The sequence below is a fragment of the Muntiacus reevesi genome, chromosome X, assembly GCF_963930625.1.
Source record: "Muntiacus reevesi chromosome X, mMunRee1.1, whole genome shotgun sequence".
Lineage (NCBI taxonomy): Eukaryota > Metazoa > Chordata > Mammalia > Artiodactyla > Cervidae > Muntiacus > Muntiacus reevesi.
In genome coordinates, this window is record NC_089271.1 from 99535677 (window position 1) to 99555312 (window position 19636).

The 19636-nt window shown below is 47.6% G+C and overlaps 1 protein-coding gene across 1 annotated transcript in view; it reads left to right on the forward strand.

The window, feature by feature from the left end:
* The first annotated feature begins 3761 nt into the window (after positions 1-3761).
* CD99L2 (CD99 molecule like 2) overlaps positions 3762-19636 on the forward strand; it is a 130289-nt gene continuing 114414 nt past the window's right edge. Inside the window, exon 1 of the mRNA XM_065916579.1 lies at positions 3762-3900. Coding sequence (XP_065772651.1) covers positions 3834-3900 — 67 coding nt within the window. The 5' untranslated portion in view covers positions 3762-3833. The remainder of the gene's footprint in view (positions 3901-19636) is intronic.

A 19636-nucleotide genomic window follows, 5' to 3' on the forward strand; every position in this document is an offset into this window, starting at 1 on the left:
ATCATCACCTATTCATCCTTGGCATAGTTCAACCTGCTAGAATGGAGGTGACACACTTTTTATGTAAAGGAAGAAGTAGTATTTTACGCTGTGTGGGCTCCATGGTCTCTATTACAACTACTCAATTCTGCTGTGGTAGCACAAAAACCGCTGTAGATAGTACATAAGTGAATTCCTACCTGTGTTTCCACCAATCTCATGGATCCTGACATGTGAATTTCGTGTAAATTTCCCCTGTCATGGAATAACCTTCTTTTGATTTTTTCAACCACTCAAAGGTGCCCAAACCATTCCTGGCTTAAAAGCTGGCTTAAAATTCAACATTCAAAAAACTAAGACCATGGCATCTAGTCCCATCATTTCCTGGCAATTAGATGGGGAAACAATGGAAACAGTGACAGACTTTATTTTCTTGGGCTCCAAAATCACTGCAGATGATGACTGCAGCCATGAAATTAAAAGACACTTGTTCTTTAGAAGAAAAGCTATGACCAACCTAGACAGCTTATTAGAAAGCAGAGACATTACTTTGCCAACAAAGGTCTGTCTAGTCAGACATTGTTCATTGGAAGGAGTGATGTTGAAGTTGAAGCTCCAATACTTTGGCCACCTGATACAAAGAAGTGACTCATTGGAAAAGCCCCTGATACTAGGAAAGATTGAAGGCAGGAGGAGAAGGATGACAGAGAATGAGATGTTTGAATGACCATCATTGACTCAATGGACATGAATTTGAGCAAGCTCTGGGAGTTGGTGATGGACAGGGAATCCTGGCATGGTGCAGTCCATGGGATCACAAAGAGTTAGACATGACTGAGTGACTGAACTGAACTGAACTGAAACCATTCCTAGTTTGCAGGTCATACAAACAGGATGGTGGTCTGTATTTGACCCACAGGCCAGTGTGCCAAGCACCTCTGAGCCAGAAGACAGTCCTCTTGCCCGTTCACTGTGGCCAGTGACTTGCTGCTGGGGTTGAGGTTAGAGCCCAGTAAGACCAGTTAGACCAGTTAGAGCCCCAGCTGCGTTTGATTCAGATGCCTCACCTAGAGGCTGCATCTTCCTCACCTCCTCAAGTATCCTCAGTGTAGATAAGTGTGTAGGTGCTGAGGTTCACCCATCAGAGCCTGGAGGGCTCCAAAAGACCATGACGTCTAGTGTCTTCCTTATAGGCAGGATCCCTGAAGACTGAGGGCAAGGGAATGGCTCGAGGCACCCAGAGTTAGTGGGAAAGTTGGGGCCATATTCGCATCCTGGAATACAGAGCAAGTACCCAACCTCATGGTAGCCAGTATTTCTTTAGCTATTACAAGAGTAACAAGTAGCATATTGGCTCAGTGTGTCCCAGGCTGCCTGCTTTCCAATCTGATTTAATCCTTAGCACAACCTTATGTTCTTGTGTCCAGCCAGGATTGCACATGGCTGTCAAGCACATGTGCTCAGCCATTCACCTGCTGGGGCCCTGGGGATTCCCTTGATCCCTTTGACACTAAGGGTCTGGAGCTGCTTAACTCTCCAACCTCAAGGAACCTCCATTTTGCTCCTTTTCCCTCATTAATTATTGAGGTGATACATGAAGTTGTTGTAGGAATAAAAAATAACAAAATGTTCATCAACAGAGGAATGGATAAAGAAGATGTGATATATATACATATATATACACACACACACAATGGAATATTACTCAGCCACAAAAAGGAACAAAACGGAGTCATTTCTAGAGACGTGGATGGACCTAGACTGTTATACAGAGTGAAGCGAGTCAGAAAGACAAAAACAAAAATCATATATTAATTCATATATGTGGAATCTAGAAAAACAGTATAGATGATCTAATTTGCAAAGCAGGAGACACAGATGTAGAGAACAAATATATGGGTACAGAAGTGGAAGGGGGATGGAAGGAATTGGGAGCCTGGGATGGACATATATACACCATCAATAGTATGTATAAAATAGGTAACTAGTGAGAACCTACTGTTACCGCACAGGGAACTGTCCTCAGTGCTCTGTTGTGATCTAAATGGGAAGGAAACCCAAAAAAGAGGGATATATGTACACATATAGCTGATGCACTTTGCTATACAGCAGAAACTAACACAACACTGTAAAGCAACTACACGCCAACTAAATTCATTTTTTAAAAAGAATAAAATGCCTGGAATATGCCATGTATATTGTGTGTGTTATAATAAGCACTACCTATTTCTGTTAATTCTCCTGCCAGTACGAAATGCCTTGAAAGTCAGAATGTGTTAGTTTTACATGTTTTGTTTTTGCAGGCCCAAGAATTCAGAGCAATGGATAGAAGTCACAGAAGGAAAGAGCTTGCCTCCATGTCAGGGAGACCCCCACCCAAGCACTATGGCTCAGAGGGTGGGAGAAGACTCTGGGGGGAGGGCAAGGAGGTGTGGCCTGGTGGGGGACACAGGAAGCCTACCAAGGGGACACTGGAGGGCAATGGCAGTAGCCGACCCCCAGCAGGATGTGGTCCGGAACAGCTTGTGCTGAATAACAGCAGGGACAAGCTAGACGACTCTGGGAGCAGCGGCGCTTTCTCTTTGTCTTTGAAAGCTGGCTGCAGCCAAAGCCTTTCTTGAGAGGGCTCTCGTCAAAGGCTGCACCTGGCATTTTGCTGTGACAGTCAGTGCAGGAATCTGATTTCGCCAGGTCCTGGAGATGGACTCTGTTTGAGGCGTTCATGGGAAAGGAACGCGGCGCGTGTGTCGATCACTGAGCACATTTACAGATCGCCTCTGCAGATGTGAACTGGCGCGTTCAACGCATTCATCAAAGCCTCGGGGAGCTGACCCTGGCCTTCCTTCGTCCCCGGGGCTCGCGGTGCGCTGACTGCAGGTCGCCCCCCAACGTCCCTCTAGCCTGAACCCGCGGCCCCCATCCTCAGGCTCGTTTCCTCAAGACATGCCGCTGTTTGCCAACCGCGGCCAGCCATCAAAACGGTTCTCTTTTTTTTCATCTCTGGGCAGGGCTCTACTGAAGGATCAGCTAAGTCGGACTGCAGCCACGGTTCTGACAAGCAAGTTTGGCCAAGGTGACAGGGGCAGGAGCGCGGGTGCCCGGTCCTGGCGCCGCAGCTGGAGGGACCCCTAAGGAACAGCTCTTGACCGGGAGGACACCAAGGCCACAAGGGGAAGAGCCCTGTCCAAGGTCACCAGGCAGAATGCACCAGGCTCGTGCGCCGCCTCGGGTCCAGCTCCTGGCCCTGGAGGTGTCCAGCGCGCCGGGTGGAAATCACTGCACACATTCACCGCCGGCGCCTCTGGCTCCCCAGTCACTTAAAAAAATTTTTTTAATTAATTAATTTATTTTAATTGGAGTCCCCAGTCACTTTTGACTCACAGCTCCAGGGCCGCAGGGCCCACCTCGAAGACTTCCTTCTCTAGGGCGGAGTGTGACGGGGCCAGCAGGTCGCGCGCCGGCGCTGGCCAGGACCCAGACCACGCGACCTGCCGGGTGCCCGCGGACCACGCCCCTCAAGCGCCAGCACCGCCTGCAGGCTGCGGCCCCGCCCCCCGAGCAGCCGCCCCGCCCCCGAGGCTGCAGGCTCGCCCCGCCCCTCGCGCCACAGTCGCGGTCCCGCCCCACCTCACCCGGTCCGGCACGCCCCGGCGCCGGAGCTCGTGCGCGCCCCCATCCGCCCTGCCAGGGCCGCGCCGTGCGCGCGCGCCACTTTTGGGCGGGACCCTGCAGTGAGGGCAGGGCTCCTCCCCCTTTTGCTCCTCCTCCTCCTTCCCCACTCCTCCCCGACCTTCCCCCTCGGGCTCTATCTCGCTCACTGTGCTCCTCTGGGCCCCGTCCGCCGGCTCCCAGCCATGGTGGCCTGGCGCTGGGCGTGCCTCATCTGCCTCGCTTTCTCCTTGGCCACTCTTGTCCAGAGAGGTAAGGCGGGCGCGGGGCACGCGGGGTCCCCGCCCTGTAGGCCGGCGGGGTTGGGGGCAGGCGCCCCGAGGGCCCGGTGGTGCGCATGAGCGGCGCGGCCCCCGCCCGAGGGCCTGCTGCGGAGGCCGCAGGCTGGCAGGCGGGGCTGTGCGGGACGTTGGGGTAGGGGTGCCAGCAGAGGGCCGACCCTGCCGTGACCCCTGTGGTGGGTGGGGAGAGACCCGGACCCCTCCTGGTGTCCGGCTACAAACAGCGGGAGAGTCCCTCCTTAAAATCTTAAACAGGGTGTCCACCAGTGACAACAGCTGTCCCCGGGAGATTGCCGTTGGGAAAACGAAGAGAGCACTCGTTCCCTTGAGCAAGGCTTCTCCAAAGGTGTTTCTTGGCCACCTGCATCAGAAGCACCCGAGGAGCCTCCGGTGCTTGCTCGTACTTTGTCAGGATCTTGGCGGGGATGGGGGGTGGGTGAACAGGGAATGGCAGTGTGGAAGTCTGACGAGCCCCCGCAGCTACTTCTGGTACCCGTTCCAGTTTTCGAGACATTGGTGATGTTTTGTCCAGGAGAAGGAGAGAGTAAGTCTACCAGATCAAGAAAGCAAGTTTCTTAGACCCTCGCGACTCATCACATGGTCCAAGACCCGCAGCAGCATCACCTGGGACCAGTGAGGGATGCCGCATCCCAGGCCCCGCCCCTGACCTACTGAGTCAGATTCTGCTTTTACTACATCCCCGGGTCACGGGCACATTCAAGTTTGACAAGCATCTTAAAATAAATGCCGCCTGTGGTTAAAAATGGTCGCCAAGGAGTCCCAGCAGAATGTTCTTAGGCTTGCTAATCTCATTTCCACTTCAGAAAAAGAGGTTGAGGGAAACATTGGAGTTGAGCGCAGAATTGTGCTCTGAGCTCTCCTGACACAAAGGCAGATTTAGCTAGTGAAAAACACATGAGCTCAGCAAAAACAAAATCGTGTCCTATAACTGCTTTCTAGTGCGGGTTATTTTACTTATAAGGAACACTGGAAAACAGTAGACAGTCCAAGGCAGTTTTGCAAAAGATACAGAAATGTTTCTCATGTGGTCAACCCCCCTGGAGTCTAGACAAGAAGAACCATTCAGCATTCTACAAAGGTGCCATTCTAAACACAGATGCTGCAGCAGTGGACGAACTTCAAGCTCTGTCCTTGTGGAGCTGACATGAAAATGAACACAGACTGATCATAGTCTATATATTATGTTGTCAGCACAGTGAAGCAAAACAAAGCAGATTACAGGGTTGTTGACTTTTGTTTCATTTTTTCCTTTGGAGTTACAGTTTTTATTTTTGCTTATGATCCATTTGTGGCAAAAAAAGTTTGATCACTTGATTGACATGCATCTAATGATATGGAACAGCTGGAAGTGGAAGCCCAAAAAAGTTAGAAAAAGGATACTGCCTTTTTCAAGGCTGTCTTCTGCAAGTCTTCAACATGGTAGGCACATTGAGAAGATGAGGAATTTAAATCATCAGGCCTCAGGTTTTCACCATTATGGGTTACACTGGGTGATTTATAGAGTGGTGGAGGAAATTGTGAAGGGGTGCAACCTGCTTACAGAGGAAGAAGCAGAGGCACACAGGTGAAGTAACTTGCCTCAGGTGGCAGAGCTGAAATTTGATTCCAGGCTTGTCTAATTCCAGTTCTTGCTTTTAATCGCCAGGCGTAATGCCTTTACACCTGGAGGCGGCCCTCCTACGCCTTACTGGCCAAGTGCCCTTGGGAAAGCCAGAACGTGGCTTGGTTTGCTCATCCAGTTTGCTCATCAGTACAATGCCTAACAACTCAGGAAGGTATCTTGAGCGAACCAGGCATGTGTCACCTCAAATTTGCAGCCCTGCTTTCATCAGCTCCCATCTCCTTAGTGTTTGCTGTGTACCATTTCATATATATATATGTGTGTGTGTGTGTGTGTATATATATATATATACACTTCATAAATACATACATATATATATATATATATATATTTAACTGCCCCAGGAGTTTGGCTTCTTAGGTATTATCCCCGCTTACCGGATGAGAGGCCCCTGGAGACCCAGGATCCCACCCATTTATTATGGCCTCCTAGTGATCTTTTTACATTTTAATTAATGCTGAACCAAAACAATCTTTTGTTTCAAGGTAGGGACTCAGTTTCCTGGTTCTTTTGTGCAGAACAAGGTGACAAATCTGGGTTTTGCATTGGTGGTCCCCTCGGGGGATCCAAGTACTTTCAGTTTCAGAGTTGGTCTCAGGTCCCCACTGACTCTCTGGAAGCTCCAAAGTGGTGGATCAGGTGGACCTGCCCAAGAGTCATTTTCTTCTTGGTCCTGGTCCTCAGCAATGAAGTGTGACTTAGAGAGCCCAGCAGGACTCATAAAATGCTCAGAACCTCGAAACAATGTGTGAAATCCTTCCAGGCTCTGGCATGTCAAGACAGACTTTAGGCCCCCGGAGTTGAGAAGGCGGTTAACAAGACATTCCTGTTTTAATTTAATTACTGATTTTTTTTTTTTTACTGATGGGTTTTTAGTCTACTGTGTATTTTACTAGTTTTGAGAAATTGAGGACAGGTATGTCATCTGTCTGTACCGACAGAAATGGGAAGTTGTGCTTTTGACTTTCCGGGAGAAGGATCTCAGTGGTGCAGGTGGGTGACAGTCGCACAAAGGCTCCACTCCCCCCGTGTCTTCCACGTGCCAGGCCCTTAGTGCCTCACACATTTACACTTCCTAACTACCCCACAGTGGCTGTTTGCATACAGCCTTGCAAAGTAACTGAGTGGTAACCCATAGCTCGGATGAAAAACACATGGTCAAGTAAGGTTTTGGACTTGAACTCAGGTTTATCTGTGTAAGCAAAGGAGGGATTGTAAATGCAGATATACCCAGGGATGGAGCAGGTCCCAGAAATGTGAGACGTGGTGAAGAATTTGTGATGAGCGTGTTGGCATATAGCCAAGTGCCTGCTACCTTAAAGAGAGGTAGCCCAGGGACTTCCCTGGTTGTCCAGTGGTTAAGGCTCTGAGCCCAATGTCCGGGACACAGGTTCAGTCCCTGCTTGGGGAGCTAAGGTGCCACATGCCTCGGCCCCCCCCCCCAAAAAAAAAAGCCTGTGTTGTTTTTTTTTTTTTTAAAGAAGTAGCCCAGCCAAGAGGGCTGCAGAGCCAGCCTGCCCAGCCAGAACTACCGTGATGCAGGGCAAGTCACTTAACTTCTTGGTGCCTCAGTTTCCTCATCTAGAAAACGGGGATAATATCACCATCTGCCTCATGGGATTGTTATTACGATTAAACGAGGACAAATGGATGAAGCACTTAGCACAACACCTGGCTCCAAGTGAGCTCTGTGTCAGTAACTATTATTGCAAAAATTATGTAGTGCAAACTTTGAAAATATTATACTAAATGAAGGAAGCCAGACACCAAATCTTACACATATGGCATGATTCCATTTAGATGTAATGTCCAGAGTTGGCAAATCCATAGAGACAAAAAGTAGATTAGTGGTTGCTGAAGTCTGAGGAGAATGAAAAGTGACTGCTGAATAGGTACAGGGTTTCCTTTCAGGGTGATGGAAATGTTCTGGAAGTGGATAGAGGTGGTGGGTGTAGAACCTTGTGAATGTACCAGGAACACTAAATTGTATACTTTAAAAGGGTGGATTATTGTGTTGTTTAGTCACTCAGTCATGTCAGACTCTTGTGACCCCATGGACTGTAGCCCCCCAGGCTCCTCTGTCCATGGTATTCTCCAGGCAAGAATACTGGAATGGGTTGCCATTCCCTTCTCCAGGGGATCTACCTGACCCAGGGATTGAACCTGGGTCTCCTGCATTGGAGGCAGATTCTTTAACATCTGAGCCACTGCCGACCAATATGTGGATTATATTTCTGTTTTTTTTTTTAGATTTTTAAAAAGCATTTAATTTTTTTAATATTTTAGTTTTTTTTTATATTGTAGTGGTTTTTGCCATACATTGACATGAATCAGCCATGGATTTACATGTGTTCCCCTTCCCGATCCCCCCTCCTGCCTCCCTCTCCATCCCATCCCTCTGGGTCTTCCCAGTGCACCAGCCCTGAGCACTTGTCTCACACATCCAACCTGGGCTAGTGATCTGTTTCACCCTTGATAGTATACTTGTTTCAATGCTATTCTCTCAGAACATCCCACCCTCGCCTTCTCCCATAGAGTCTAAAAGTCTGTTCTGCACATCTATGTCTCTTTTTCTGTTTTGCATATAGGGTTGTTGTTACCATCTTTTAAAATTCCATATTTATGCATTAGTATACTGTATTGGTCTTTATCTTTCTGGCTGGCTTCACTCTGTATAATGGGCTCCAGTTTCAGCCATCTCATTAGAGCTGATTCAAATGAATTCTTTTTAATGGCTGAGTAATATTCCATAGTATATATGTACCACAGCTTCCTTATCCATTTGTCTGCTGATGGGCATCTAGGTATATTTCTGCTTAAAAAATTCACTCTAGTCCAAGCAGAAGAGATGAAGGAGGTGGCAGCATGTGACCCCTGGGTTGGGGTTGGTCTTCAGGGCTGTTGAACTTGGTTGGGCAAGGGAGTGCACATGTGCACAGGTTGGCCCCGAGTGCTGGTGGTGCTGGGATCCAGGCAGACGCCCTGTGGGCTGACTTGGGCTGTTGAGTTTGAGCCAGACAGGCTGGAAGGGTACCTGCAATGTGCCTTGAGACTGCTTCACCCTGCTTTCCTGAGTGCAGGAATGGTCCCTGCAAAGGTGCATCCTAGGCAGGGGGGACCTGTCCCTGTCCTGCATGGCTCAGGGTTGCCCTTATACACCCCAGTCATTGCACTGGACTAACAGGCTCTAGGGACTCTGCCTTTTAGTCTGCCCCATTTTGATCGGTTTTCAACCCCTTCCTCACTGGCAAAGGTCCCATCCCCAGCCCCTCCATCACTTTGGATACCAGGTAACAAAAATGTGTGTGTTTGTTAAACACACACACATGGAAATCAGCCAGGAGTTGGTGTCACCAGGCACTGAGGAAGGGCCTCAAGCTGCGTTCAGCAGAGAGGACTCTGATGAGGATGACAAGGCTGTTTGGCTGAGCAGGGGAGTGTGGGAAGCAGCTGATTTTCGGTTTTGTGAGTTCAGGAAAGATCCTTTCCAGGTGAGCTAACTTTCCTGTTCTGGGTTCTTCCCCAACCTGGTGTTGGTGCTTTTCCTGCCATGTGCCTGCTCCTACCCTTTGCACTCGGTCTTATTCCTCTTCTGCTCTCTGTGTGTAGGGGTAGGGGCGAGCTGTGGGGCTTTCTGTTCACCAACCCAGGCTTGACCCTCCCTGAGGCTGCCTCACAGGTTCACTGACTGGCCAGGCTTGGTTTGCATGTAACAGCCAAGAGCCATCCTAAACAGGTAATAGAAATGGGTGAGAAAACCTTTCATGAACGTCGGCATTCCAGATGTTGGCAGCTAGGAAGCTATGGGGGCTTCCCAGGTGGCGCTAGTGGTAAAGAATCCGCCTGCCATTGCAGGAGACATAAGGGACGTGGGTTCAGTCCCTAGGTTGGAAAGATCCCCCAGAGAAGGAAATAGGAACCCACTCCAGTATTCTTGCCTGGGAAATCCCATGGACAGAGGAGACTGGCGGGGCTGTTCGTGGGGTCACAAAGACTCGGACATGACTGAAGAGGCTTTAGCACGCCGAGCACGCCCAGGAAGCTATAGGAGGCAGAATGATGATGGCTCCCAAAGATGTCTCTGGGACCTATGACTCTGTGAGTTTACATAGTGACTTTGGCCATCAAGGAGACATCGGTCCTTGTCTTCTTTGAAGAGAGAATTCAACAGAGAGACCAAGATTGCAAAGCAGATACAGAGTTTGTTAGAAGTACAGGACATGTGAAGCACACGGGCCGACTTGTGGAGTAGGGTAGCTATGTCTTGGCTCTAGGGGTAGCTTAGGTAGCTAATATGGGGCTAGTCTTCTGGGGTTTAGGTGAAGGTGACCCTCCTTTTGTGTCCCCTATGATCATGTCATCTGCAGTTCCTTATTTGGGCTTCCACCAGGCACAATTTTGGATCTTTTCCAGTGAGCACCTGAACAAAACCCACTGGGAGGAGAGGATACCACAATGCTGATCTTATAATATTACCGTGTGTCCAAGGTTACTAGAGGATGACTTGGGACCCTTTCTGTGCGTGTGTCAGGCTGGGAACTGTCGACCACAAAAATGAGGAGGCTGCCGTAGGCTGCTTTGTCTTTTATCCAATCAGGTTGCCTAATCCCTATTGGTAGTTTATGTCAAAGGATCAGCATGAAACCAGTTGCAGCAGGTTCACCCGGGGCCTATCTATCTCCTCCCTCAATAATAAAGGGGAATTAAGGTAGCAGATGAAATTAGGTTGCTGATCAGCTGAGCTTCAAATAAGATTCTCCTGGGTTATGCGGGCCAATGAAAGGACAAGATTCCTTTAAATATGGAGGAGTCACGGTCAGTGTCATGTCCTGAGAGAAAGGTTCAGGTGGCTGGGGTCAGCTCTGAAGATGGAAGGAGCCGAGGAACACAGACTCTACCCTAGAGCTTCCAGAAGAAATGAAGCCCTGGTGACACCTTAATTTAGCCCAGTGAGACTACGGACTTCTGACCTCCCAAACTGTAAGACAAAAGCATGTGTTATTTTAGGGAACTACATTTGGCATCATTTGTTACAGCAGCAAGAGGAAGCTAGGAGAAGCTAAGGGTAGATCTTATAGTCCTCTTCATTCTTTGAAAAAAACATAGCTTGTGATGTTCCTTTATATTGTTTTCATTTGCCATTTAATTAACTTATTTGACTGCACCAGGTCTTCGTTGGGTGGAACCCAAGCCGCCTCTGTTGTCTTAGCTACTGGACCACCAGGCAAGACCCTATTTTGCCATTTTAAATCAATCCCCAATCTGCTCAGAGTTCAGGATTTTAAATGTGCAGAAAATTGGATTGTGGTTAGGGCTTTCCAGGTGACTCAGTGGTAAAGAATCTGCCTGCCAATGGAGGAGGCACGGGTTCAATCCTGAGTCGGGGAGAAGGAAGTGGCAACCCACTCCAGTCTCCTTGCCTGGGAAATCCCATGGACAAGAGGAGCCTGGCAGGCTATGGTTCATGGGGTCGCGAAGAATCGGACATGACTGAGTGCCTGAGCACGTCGTTGGTGCGGCAGTGAACACTTTGAAGCATCTATGAGGGCTCCAAAAGGCAGTCGGTGGTCTTTTGCCTGGCTGTGATTTTAAACTGCTTCACAAGGAGATCGCAGACTGTGCCCTGTGCGGGGGGCCACCTGTATCTGGGGTCCCCAGCTGTGTCCCCCAAAGACCTTGCCCCCCCTCCCGTCCTAACAGCTGCACTGGAAGCAGGTGCAGTCTGTGGCCAGCAGCCAGGCCTTCTTCTTTGTCCGGGTGGTGCCTACCCCTTTGATGAGGAGGCGGGGTGTGCTGCAGGCTGCCCTCTGTCCCCAGGCGGGTTGGGGGAAAGGACCAAAGCAGAACTGGGTGGGCCTGGACGGCCACTGCACCTTCAGGTGGTTTTCAGCTCTGTTTTTGCTCATTTCCTACCTGGGTCTGCTCATCCGATGCCCGAGGGTTCTGCAGCTTTGAAACAAAAACACTTTGAAAACTGTAGTGGAAGCCCTCAGAGAGGAGTGCCCTATCCAGTGAACATCTATTTAAAGGAGCAGCCAGACAGCATCTGGCTGGCATCGCAAGGTGGTTCTGTGTGGGATTATTTTCCAAATGAGAGGCGGTACCCTCAGCAGGAAGCATCATTGCAGTGCAGAATTCATGACCCCCCCCAAACAGTGCCAAGGCCACAGGCGGCTTGTTCTGACCTTTTCATGTTTATTGCTGCTTCAGCTAGCCTGGGATGATGGAATGAATACGGGGCCTGCATTCCAGTGTGGCCCCACCGTTTGCTGGCGACAGTTGCCTTATCTGCACCAAGAGGCTGGTGACCTCTCTGCTGTGTTGGCCTCACAGAATTGTTGGAGTAGCCAATTAACTGCTACTGCAAACAGGCTATTGTCAAGATATTAGCGAAGTTAGGCTCCCGGGAGGGGAGGAGAATAGGAAAGAGGCCACCTGCCCAAGGGCCACTTTCTTTGCTTGCTAGCCTGGTTTCTAATGAGCATTCAGGGCTTCCACTTACAAAAACTTTTATTGACCAGAGCCGAAGTGCCCGCCGAATGAGTGAGCTGGGTTGAGTCCCAGTGAGCTCAGAGGAAGAACTGTCCCAAGAGCAATTCTAATTTTGTTGCTCTTCATATCCCCTTGGCCTCTTGCAGAGTTCTAGGCTATCTTTTCTTACTTTCTCACCATTCATTCATTTGGTTCTATCATTTAGCTTAAAAAAAAAAAGGTCGGGTGGAGGGGAGCAAAAATCCAAAGTAGTAATGCCTAAAAAGAAAGAAACAAAAACTGTTTTAATCTTTTGTTGGTAAAATACTCTATACCATGTGAACTTGTAGTAGTTTGGGACTCCCATTAATTTCTTCCTAACATTTGGCCTCAGCCCTCTCCCACAGCTGCTCCTGGCCAAGGTCAATGATGACTTCAGTGTGGCTAAAGCCCAGGGTCATCTGACACCTCTGATCACACCCTCCCCTGGAAGTACTTTCTCCTCTTGGCTTCTGGAAGCCACAGTGGCCGTTCCTTGCCATTTCATTCTCCTCCTCTCTGACCTCAGCGCTTCCGGGCATGTCTTGGACATAGTCCTGGCTTACCTGTGCTTGCTTCCCAGGTGCTTTCAGCAGCCTTATAGTTTGAACTGAAATCCCATCTGCATGCTTTTGACTCTTCAGTTTCTATCCCCAGTCCTGATCTCTCTTGACCTTCAGGCTCCTGCATTCACCCTCCCCACGTGGTTGTCTGATGCCTTGCTGGTGTTAAAGTTACTGAAATCCTTCCAGTTCAGCTCTTCTCTCCCACTGAGTCCTCACCATTTCCTCAGGATTTCCAGACCTCCTCACAATCCAGCAACCAAACGGCCCCTGCCCTGTGTAGCCATGTTAACTTATTTTAACATGATCCCTGCTCATTGGCATCACAGAAGACCCAGTGCAAGCCTAAGCTACTGCTGGCTGCCTCCAGACCTGCTCCTCCCACCTGTGTAACTGGCAATCCATCCTGCTAGGGGCTTTGGCCATTCTTCCATGGCTGTTTTCCTCATAGCCCACATCTGAACTGTCAGAAGACCGCACCTGTGACCACCCTCAACTCATCCAGACTTCCACCTCTTTTGACTTCCTCTCTGGCTGCCTCCCTTGGCTGGGCCACCGTACCGTCTCATTGGAGCCCTGGCAGTGACTTTCCCACAAGTGTCTCAGAGTCCACTCCTGCCCCCTACACTCCAGCCTCCACACAGCAGCAGAACCCTCCAGCAGCTTGCAGTTGTAATGACAATAAATCTAAATCCCTATTGTGACCTGCAAGTCCCCAAAGAATGGGGACTACCCATTCTCTGACCTTGGCTCCCACCCCTGCCTGGGGCTGGCTTGCTGGTCCTCCAATATGCTAAGCACTCCATCGCTCTGGCATCTTCATGTTTGTCCTCCCCTCTGGCTAGAAGTTCCTCCCCCAGGTAGTTGCATGGTGGGTCTCAAGGACTTTTGGAGCACCCCTGTCGAGGGGGGACAGCGTGGGAATTTGCCTTTCTCCACCAGTCACTGTTTCCACGTGGAGAAGGGTCATGGAAGGTTGAGTACTTTTTACCCCCAGTTCAGTTCAGTCACTCAGTCATGTCAGACTCTTTGCGACCCCATGGACTGCAGCACACCAGGCTTCCCTGTCCATCACTAACTCCCAGAGCTTGCTCAAACTCATGCCTATTGATGCCATCCAACCATCTTATCCCCTGTCATTCCCTTCTCCTCCTGCCTTCAGTCTTTCACAGCATCAGAGTCTTTTTCCACTGAGTCAGTTCCTCGCATCAGGTGGCAAAAGTATTGGAGCTTCAACTTCAGCATCAGTCCTTCCAATGAATATTCAGGACTGATTTCCCTTAGGGGGGACTGGTTTGATCTCCTTGCTTTCCAAGAGACTCTCAAGAGTCTTCTCCAACACCACAGTTCAAAAGCATCAATTCATTGGTGCTCAGCTTTCTTTATGGTCCAACTCTTACATTCATACATGACTACTGGAAAAACCATAGAGGCTATTGATCAGGGTTTCTCAGTCATGGCACTGTTGACATTTAGGGTGGGAGAAGTCATCGGCAGTGGCCTCTCCTGTGCATCATAAGATACTTAGCATTCTTGGCTTCTCCCTACTAGATGCTAGGAGCGCCCCCCACCAAGTCTGCCAACCCCAAATGAATCCAGACATTGCCCAGTGCCCCCTGGGGGCAGAACCACCAAGGCTGAGACCAGCTGCTATAGAGATTACTTGTGACTTCATTCTTCATTTTCAGTATTCCTCATGAGTCACTGAAGTTCTGTCATCGTCACATTGCCCCAGGATACACGTTAGAGAAAAGCAGATCACAGCTAACCTTTGTGGAGTGGTAGCAGCACCAGCTGACTAGGAAAACACGGTCAGCTCCTTGGTGAGCTTTGAGCTCATCCTAGTTTGATCAGGCACATCACCAATCTCCTTAGGTAGCTATTTTCTGCATAGATTCCCACAGGTGGCTCATCTATTTTGTGTTCATCCTTATTAGTTTCAATTTTAGCTGACGACCTTGTCTTTTTAAATATGTTTTCCAATTTTCTGAGACCTGTTGAAAAAGAATAAACAGAAAAGTGAGGCAAAGACTTGACCAGGCAATTCATAGAAGAAGAAATCAAATTGGACAACAAACATGAAAAGATGTTCAACCTCATTAGTAATTGGTGAGTTGCAAATTAAACTGTAATAAGATAAAATTACATGCCCTCCAGTAAGCTAAAAATTATAATGAAGTCTGACAATACCAGGTGTTTACATGGTTACAAGAGCAATATGTGCTCTTTGTAGTAAACTTGGAAAATGTAGAAAACCCAAGGTTAACCACTCTTAACATATTGGAATACAGTCTTTTTTTTTTTTTTTTGGCTGCACTGTGTGGCTTGCAGGATCTTAGTTCCCTAATCAGGGACTAAATCGGGGCCCTGGAAGTGACAGTGCTGAGTCCTAACCACTGGACTGCCAGGGAATTCCCTAGAATACACAGTATTTCCAAAGCATTTTTTTCTCTGTAGAAATATGTATTCCACATTATTAGTATTGAACTGTGTATAGCTTTTCCCCTTATTGTGAAATATAGCATATAGAAAAGTGTGTAAGGCCTTTAACAAGTATAAAGTGAAGATCTGTGTCATCACCAGTCAGGTCAAGAAATAGAATGTTGACGGTAGTCGGTGGACCTCTGTGTGCCCTACTGGTCACAGCCCCATCCTCCCCTCAGAGCTGACACTAGCCTGCCTTTTCTGTAGTCAGTCATTTTTTTTTTTTTTGCTTTATTCTACCATGTATCATGTGGCCCCAAATAATACAGTCTAGTTTGGCCTGTCCTCAAGCCTTGTAGAAATGGAATTACACTCTGTATAGGCTTTTGAGTTTTGTCTCTTTTCCCTCAGCATTACTAATGATCTCTTGTGTGTATTTGTGGCTCATTCATTTTCATTGCTACACGTTATTCCACTGTTTGAATATACCGCAAGTAAAAAAATTCATTATCTTATTGATGGGCTTTTGGGTTGTTTCCAGTTTTTGGATGTTTCAAGCAGTTCTGGCATAACTATTCTTTTTTTTTTTCTTTTGGCATAACTATTCTTATGCAGATATCTACAAGTTCCTCTGGGGTACTGGTTCTTTTTTAATTTACTGAAGTATAGCTGATTTAGAACGTTGTGTTAATTTCTTCTGTAGAGCAAAGTGGCTCAGTTATACATATATATGTGTTTTTTTTCATTGTGGTTTATCATAGGATTTTGAATGTAGCTCCGTATGCAATACAGTAGGACCTTGTTGTTTACCCATTCTATATACACCAGCTTGCATCTGCCAGTCCCAAACCCCTACTGCATCCCTCCTGCATCCCCTCCTTGGCAACCCCAAGTCTGTTCTCTGTGAGTCTGTTTCTTTATCATAGATAGGTTCATTTGTCCCATGTTTCAGATTCCACATATAACTGATATCATATAGTATTTGTCTTTCTCTTTCTGACTTCACATAGTATGATAAACTGTAGGCCCATCCATGTTGCTGCAAATGACATTTCATTCTTTCTTATGGCTGATTAGTATTCCATTGTATATATGCGTCTAGGGTACTGGTTCTTAATCTGTGGTCTGGGGACCCTTGGAGGACCCCCAAGGCCTTTTCAGAAGTCCACAAGATCTAGCTATTTTCATAATAACACTAAGATATTAAACGCATTTTGCATTGTTTTCTAGTGCATGTACTGTGTGTCGTCGCTCAGTTGTGTCCAACTCTTTGTGACCCCATGGACTATAGATGACCAGGTTCCTCCATCCTTGGGATTTTCCAGGCAAGAGTACTGGAGTGGGTTGCCATTTCCTTCTCCAGGGGATCTTCCCGATCCAGGGATTGAACCTGGGTCTCCCGCGTTGCAGGCAGACTCTTTACCCTCTAAGCCACCAGGGATATGATGTGTAATTAACAGTACACTGGTGGCTAATGGAGCATGTGCTTTTGTCTTCTTGTGGTTTAGACAGTTTTAATTTCTAATGATAAGTATCAATGGATATAAACCACATAAACAAAAGCTTTTTGAGATTCTCAATTTTTGAGTGTTTGAGCATTGCTGTCCTTGGGTTCTACTTAAGAGTGGCGTTTCTGGGTGAAGTAGTCAATGTTTGTACCTTCAGTCTTATCAGGTGATGGCACACCATCTTCCGGAATGAAGTGGAAGTGAAAGTCACTCAGTTGTGTCTGACTCTTTGTGACCCCCTGGACTATACAGTCCATAGAATTCTCCAGGCCAGAATACTGGAGTGGGTAATCTTTCCCTTCTCCAAGGGATCTTCCCAACCCAGGGATCAAACCCAGGTCTCCCACATTGCAGGCAGATTCTTTACCAGCTGAGCCACAAGGGAAGCCCAAGAACACTGGAGTGGGTAGCCTATCCCTTCTTTAGCGGATCTTCCTGACCCAGAAATGGAACTGGGGTCTCCTCATTGCAGGCAGATTCTTTACCAACTGAGCTAGCAGGGAAGCCCCCTTCCAAAATGGTTGTACCATTTTATATTCCTATCGACAACATAGATGTGTTTATGTTGAACCACACCCCTCACCAATACTTGGTACTGTCAGACTTCAGTATGATTTTAGTTACTAGTGGGTGTGTGATTTTATATTTTTATGGTTTTATTTGCATCATTCTGGTTACTAATAAAGTTGGGCATCTTTTCATATGTTTATTGTCCAATTTGACTTCTTTACTAATTATCTAGTCAAGTCTTGACTTGTTTATATATTCTTTTTCTATAGTTCTCACTCTGTTGCTGTTTAGTTGCTAAGTTGTGTCTGACTCTTGGTGACCCCATGGACTGTAGCCCTCCAGGCTCCTCTGTCTATGGAATTCTCCAGGCAAGAATACTGGATTGGGGTTCCATTCCCTTCTCCAGGAGATCTTCCCAACCCAGGCATTGAACCCCAGTCTCCTGCATTGCAGGCAGATTCTTTACCACTGACCCACCAGGGAAGCTTAATTTACTCATTTGCTTGGTTATTTTTGGCTGTGTATTGCCGTTGAAATATTTATGTGGGGATTCTTTGAAGGCTAAGTCTAGGATAAATGTACCTTCTTCCAGAGAAGATTTCTATTTGACTTTGTCAGCTGCCTTAGGACATTTATTAACCTGGGACCACTTAAAACAAATGTCTAATTATTTCCCTTTGTTTCCATAGCACCAAGGCAGTTTCCTTACAGTCCTGTGGAGGTTAAATTGGGAGGGGCAAGTCTGTTTCAGAGTCACTCTTAACCCCAAGGATGTGGTCCTCTGGTGTCCCAGTTTGATGTGAAAAGAATTTTCTACTAAATAGTTTCCTTAATTTAGGGAGCCATGGTCCTAAACTACAGTCCCCTTTCCTGTCTTCGAAGGTTGCCAAAATCAAGAGCAAAATTTGTTCAGCATGGGTACCTATATCTTTGGGTTTCCTGCTGTCTCTTAGGTTTTGCCAATCCATGCTTGTTTTTGTTTAACCATTTTGTGAGTTCTTCAGGGCCATTAAGGGTATGTGTTTTAAAATCGCCATTTTCAGTTCAGTTCAGTGACTCAGTCATGTCCGACTCTTTGCGACCCCATGGATTGCAGCATGCCAGGCCTCCCTGTTCATCACCGACTCCCAGAGTTCACCCAAACCCATGTCCATCATGTCGATGATGCCATCCAACCATCTCATCCTCTGTCGTCCCTTTCTCCTCCTGCCCTCAAACTTTCCCAGCATCAGGGTCTTTTCAAATGAGTCAGCTCTCTGCCTCAGGTGGCCAAAGTATTGGAGTTTCAGCTTCAACATCAGTCCCTCCAGTGAACACCCAGGACTGATCTCCTTTAGGATGGACTGGTTGGATCTCCTTTCAGTTCAAGGGACTCTCGAGTCATCTCCAACACCACAGTTCAAAAGCATCAATTCTTCGGTGCTCAGCTTTCTTTATAGTCCAACTCTCACATCCATACATGACCACTGGAAAAACCATAGCCTTGACTATACAGACCTTTGTTGGCAAAGTAATGTCTTTGCTTTTCAGTATGCTATCTAGGTTGGTCATAACTTTCCTTCCAAGGAGTAAGCGTCTTTTAATTTCATGGCTGCAATCACCATCTGCAGTGATTTCGAAGCCCAGAAAAATAAAGTCTGCCACTGTTTCCCCATCTATTTGCCATGAAGTGATGGGACCGGATGCCATGATCTTAGTTTTCTGAATGTTGAGCTTTAAGCCAACTTTTTCACTCTCCTCTTTCACTTTCATCAAGAGGCCCTTTAGTTCTTCTTCGCTTTCTGCCATAAGGGTGGTGTCATCTGTTCTTAATTGGAAGGCATCTCCAAATAATCTATCCTGCTCTTACTAGAAACACAGATTGATATATCTTTATCTTGTTTATGTGTGTAATCTTATATTGTATTTTCTTATGCAATTAAAGTAGTTTTCAGTACATGACTTCTGATGGATGTTAAGGCGGATTCCGGGTCTTTGCTATTATACATTACATTTCAGTAAACATTTGTGCATCATATTTGAGGATAATGACAGGATGGCTGAGAGGCCGGTAGAGAGACGGTATGAACCTTAGTCAGTGCTCCATTCATGTCAGCTGTTGTTCCTGTTCTTATCATGTACACACATGAGGTGGCCCAGGAGCCTGTGGAGTAGGAGACAGTCTTGTGTTGGGCTGTGAGGAACCAGCCAGCCAGTTAAGGGTTGAAAGGAGTCATGCCAGGTGACAAAGGGAGCTGGTTAAGGAATGTAACCCCCAGGGGCCTGGCTTGAGTCACAAACCCTGACCTGGCAGCTGAGCCAATGCCAGTCAGTGCAGGGATGTGAGACCTGCTACTGCACCAAGATGCCACCCCAGAATGCAGCCAGGCTCCTCCACGAGGTGTGTTGATTCAGTGCCTCCAGGCACCCTGCTGTGTGCTGACTCAACGCAGATGACTCTAGCATTGGCCTTGCTTTCAGAAGCTCCTAGTGTGGTGGGTTCTCCTCTAGAAGTTGTGGATTGGCAGGGTGAGAGGAGAAGTTGTGACAGGGATGGCTGATGCTGGCTTG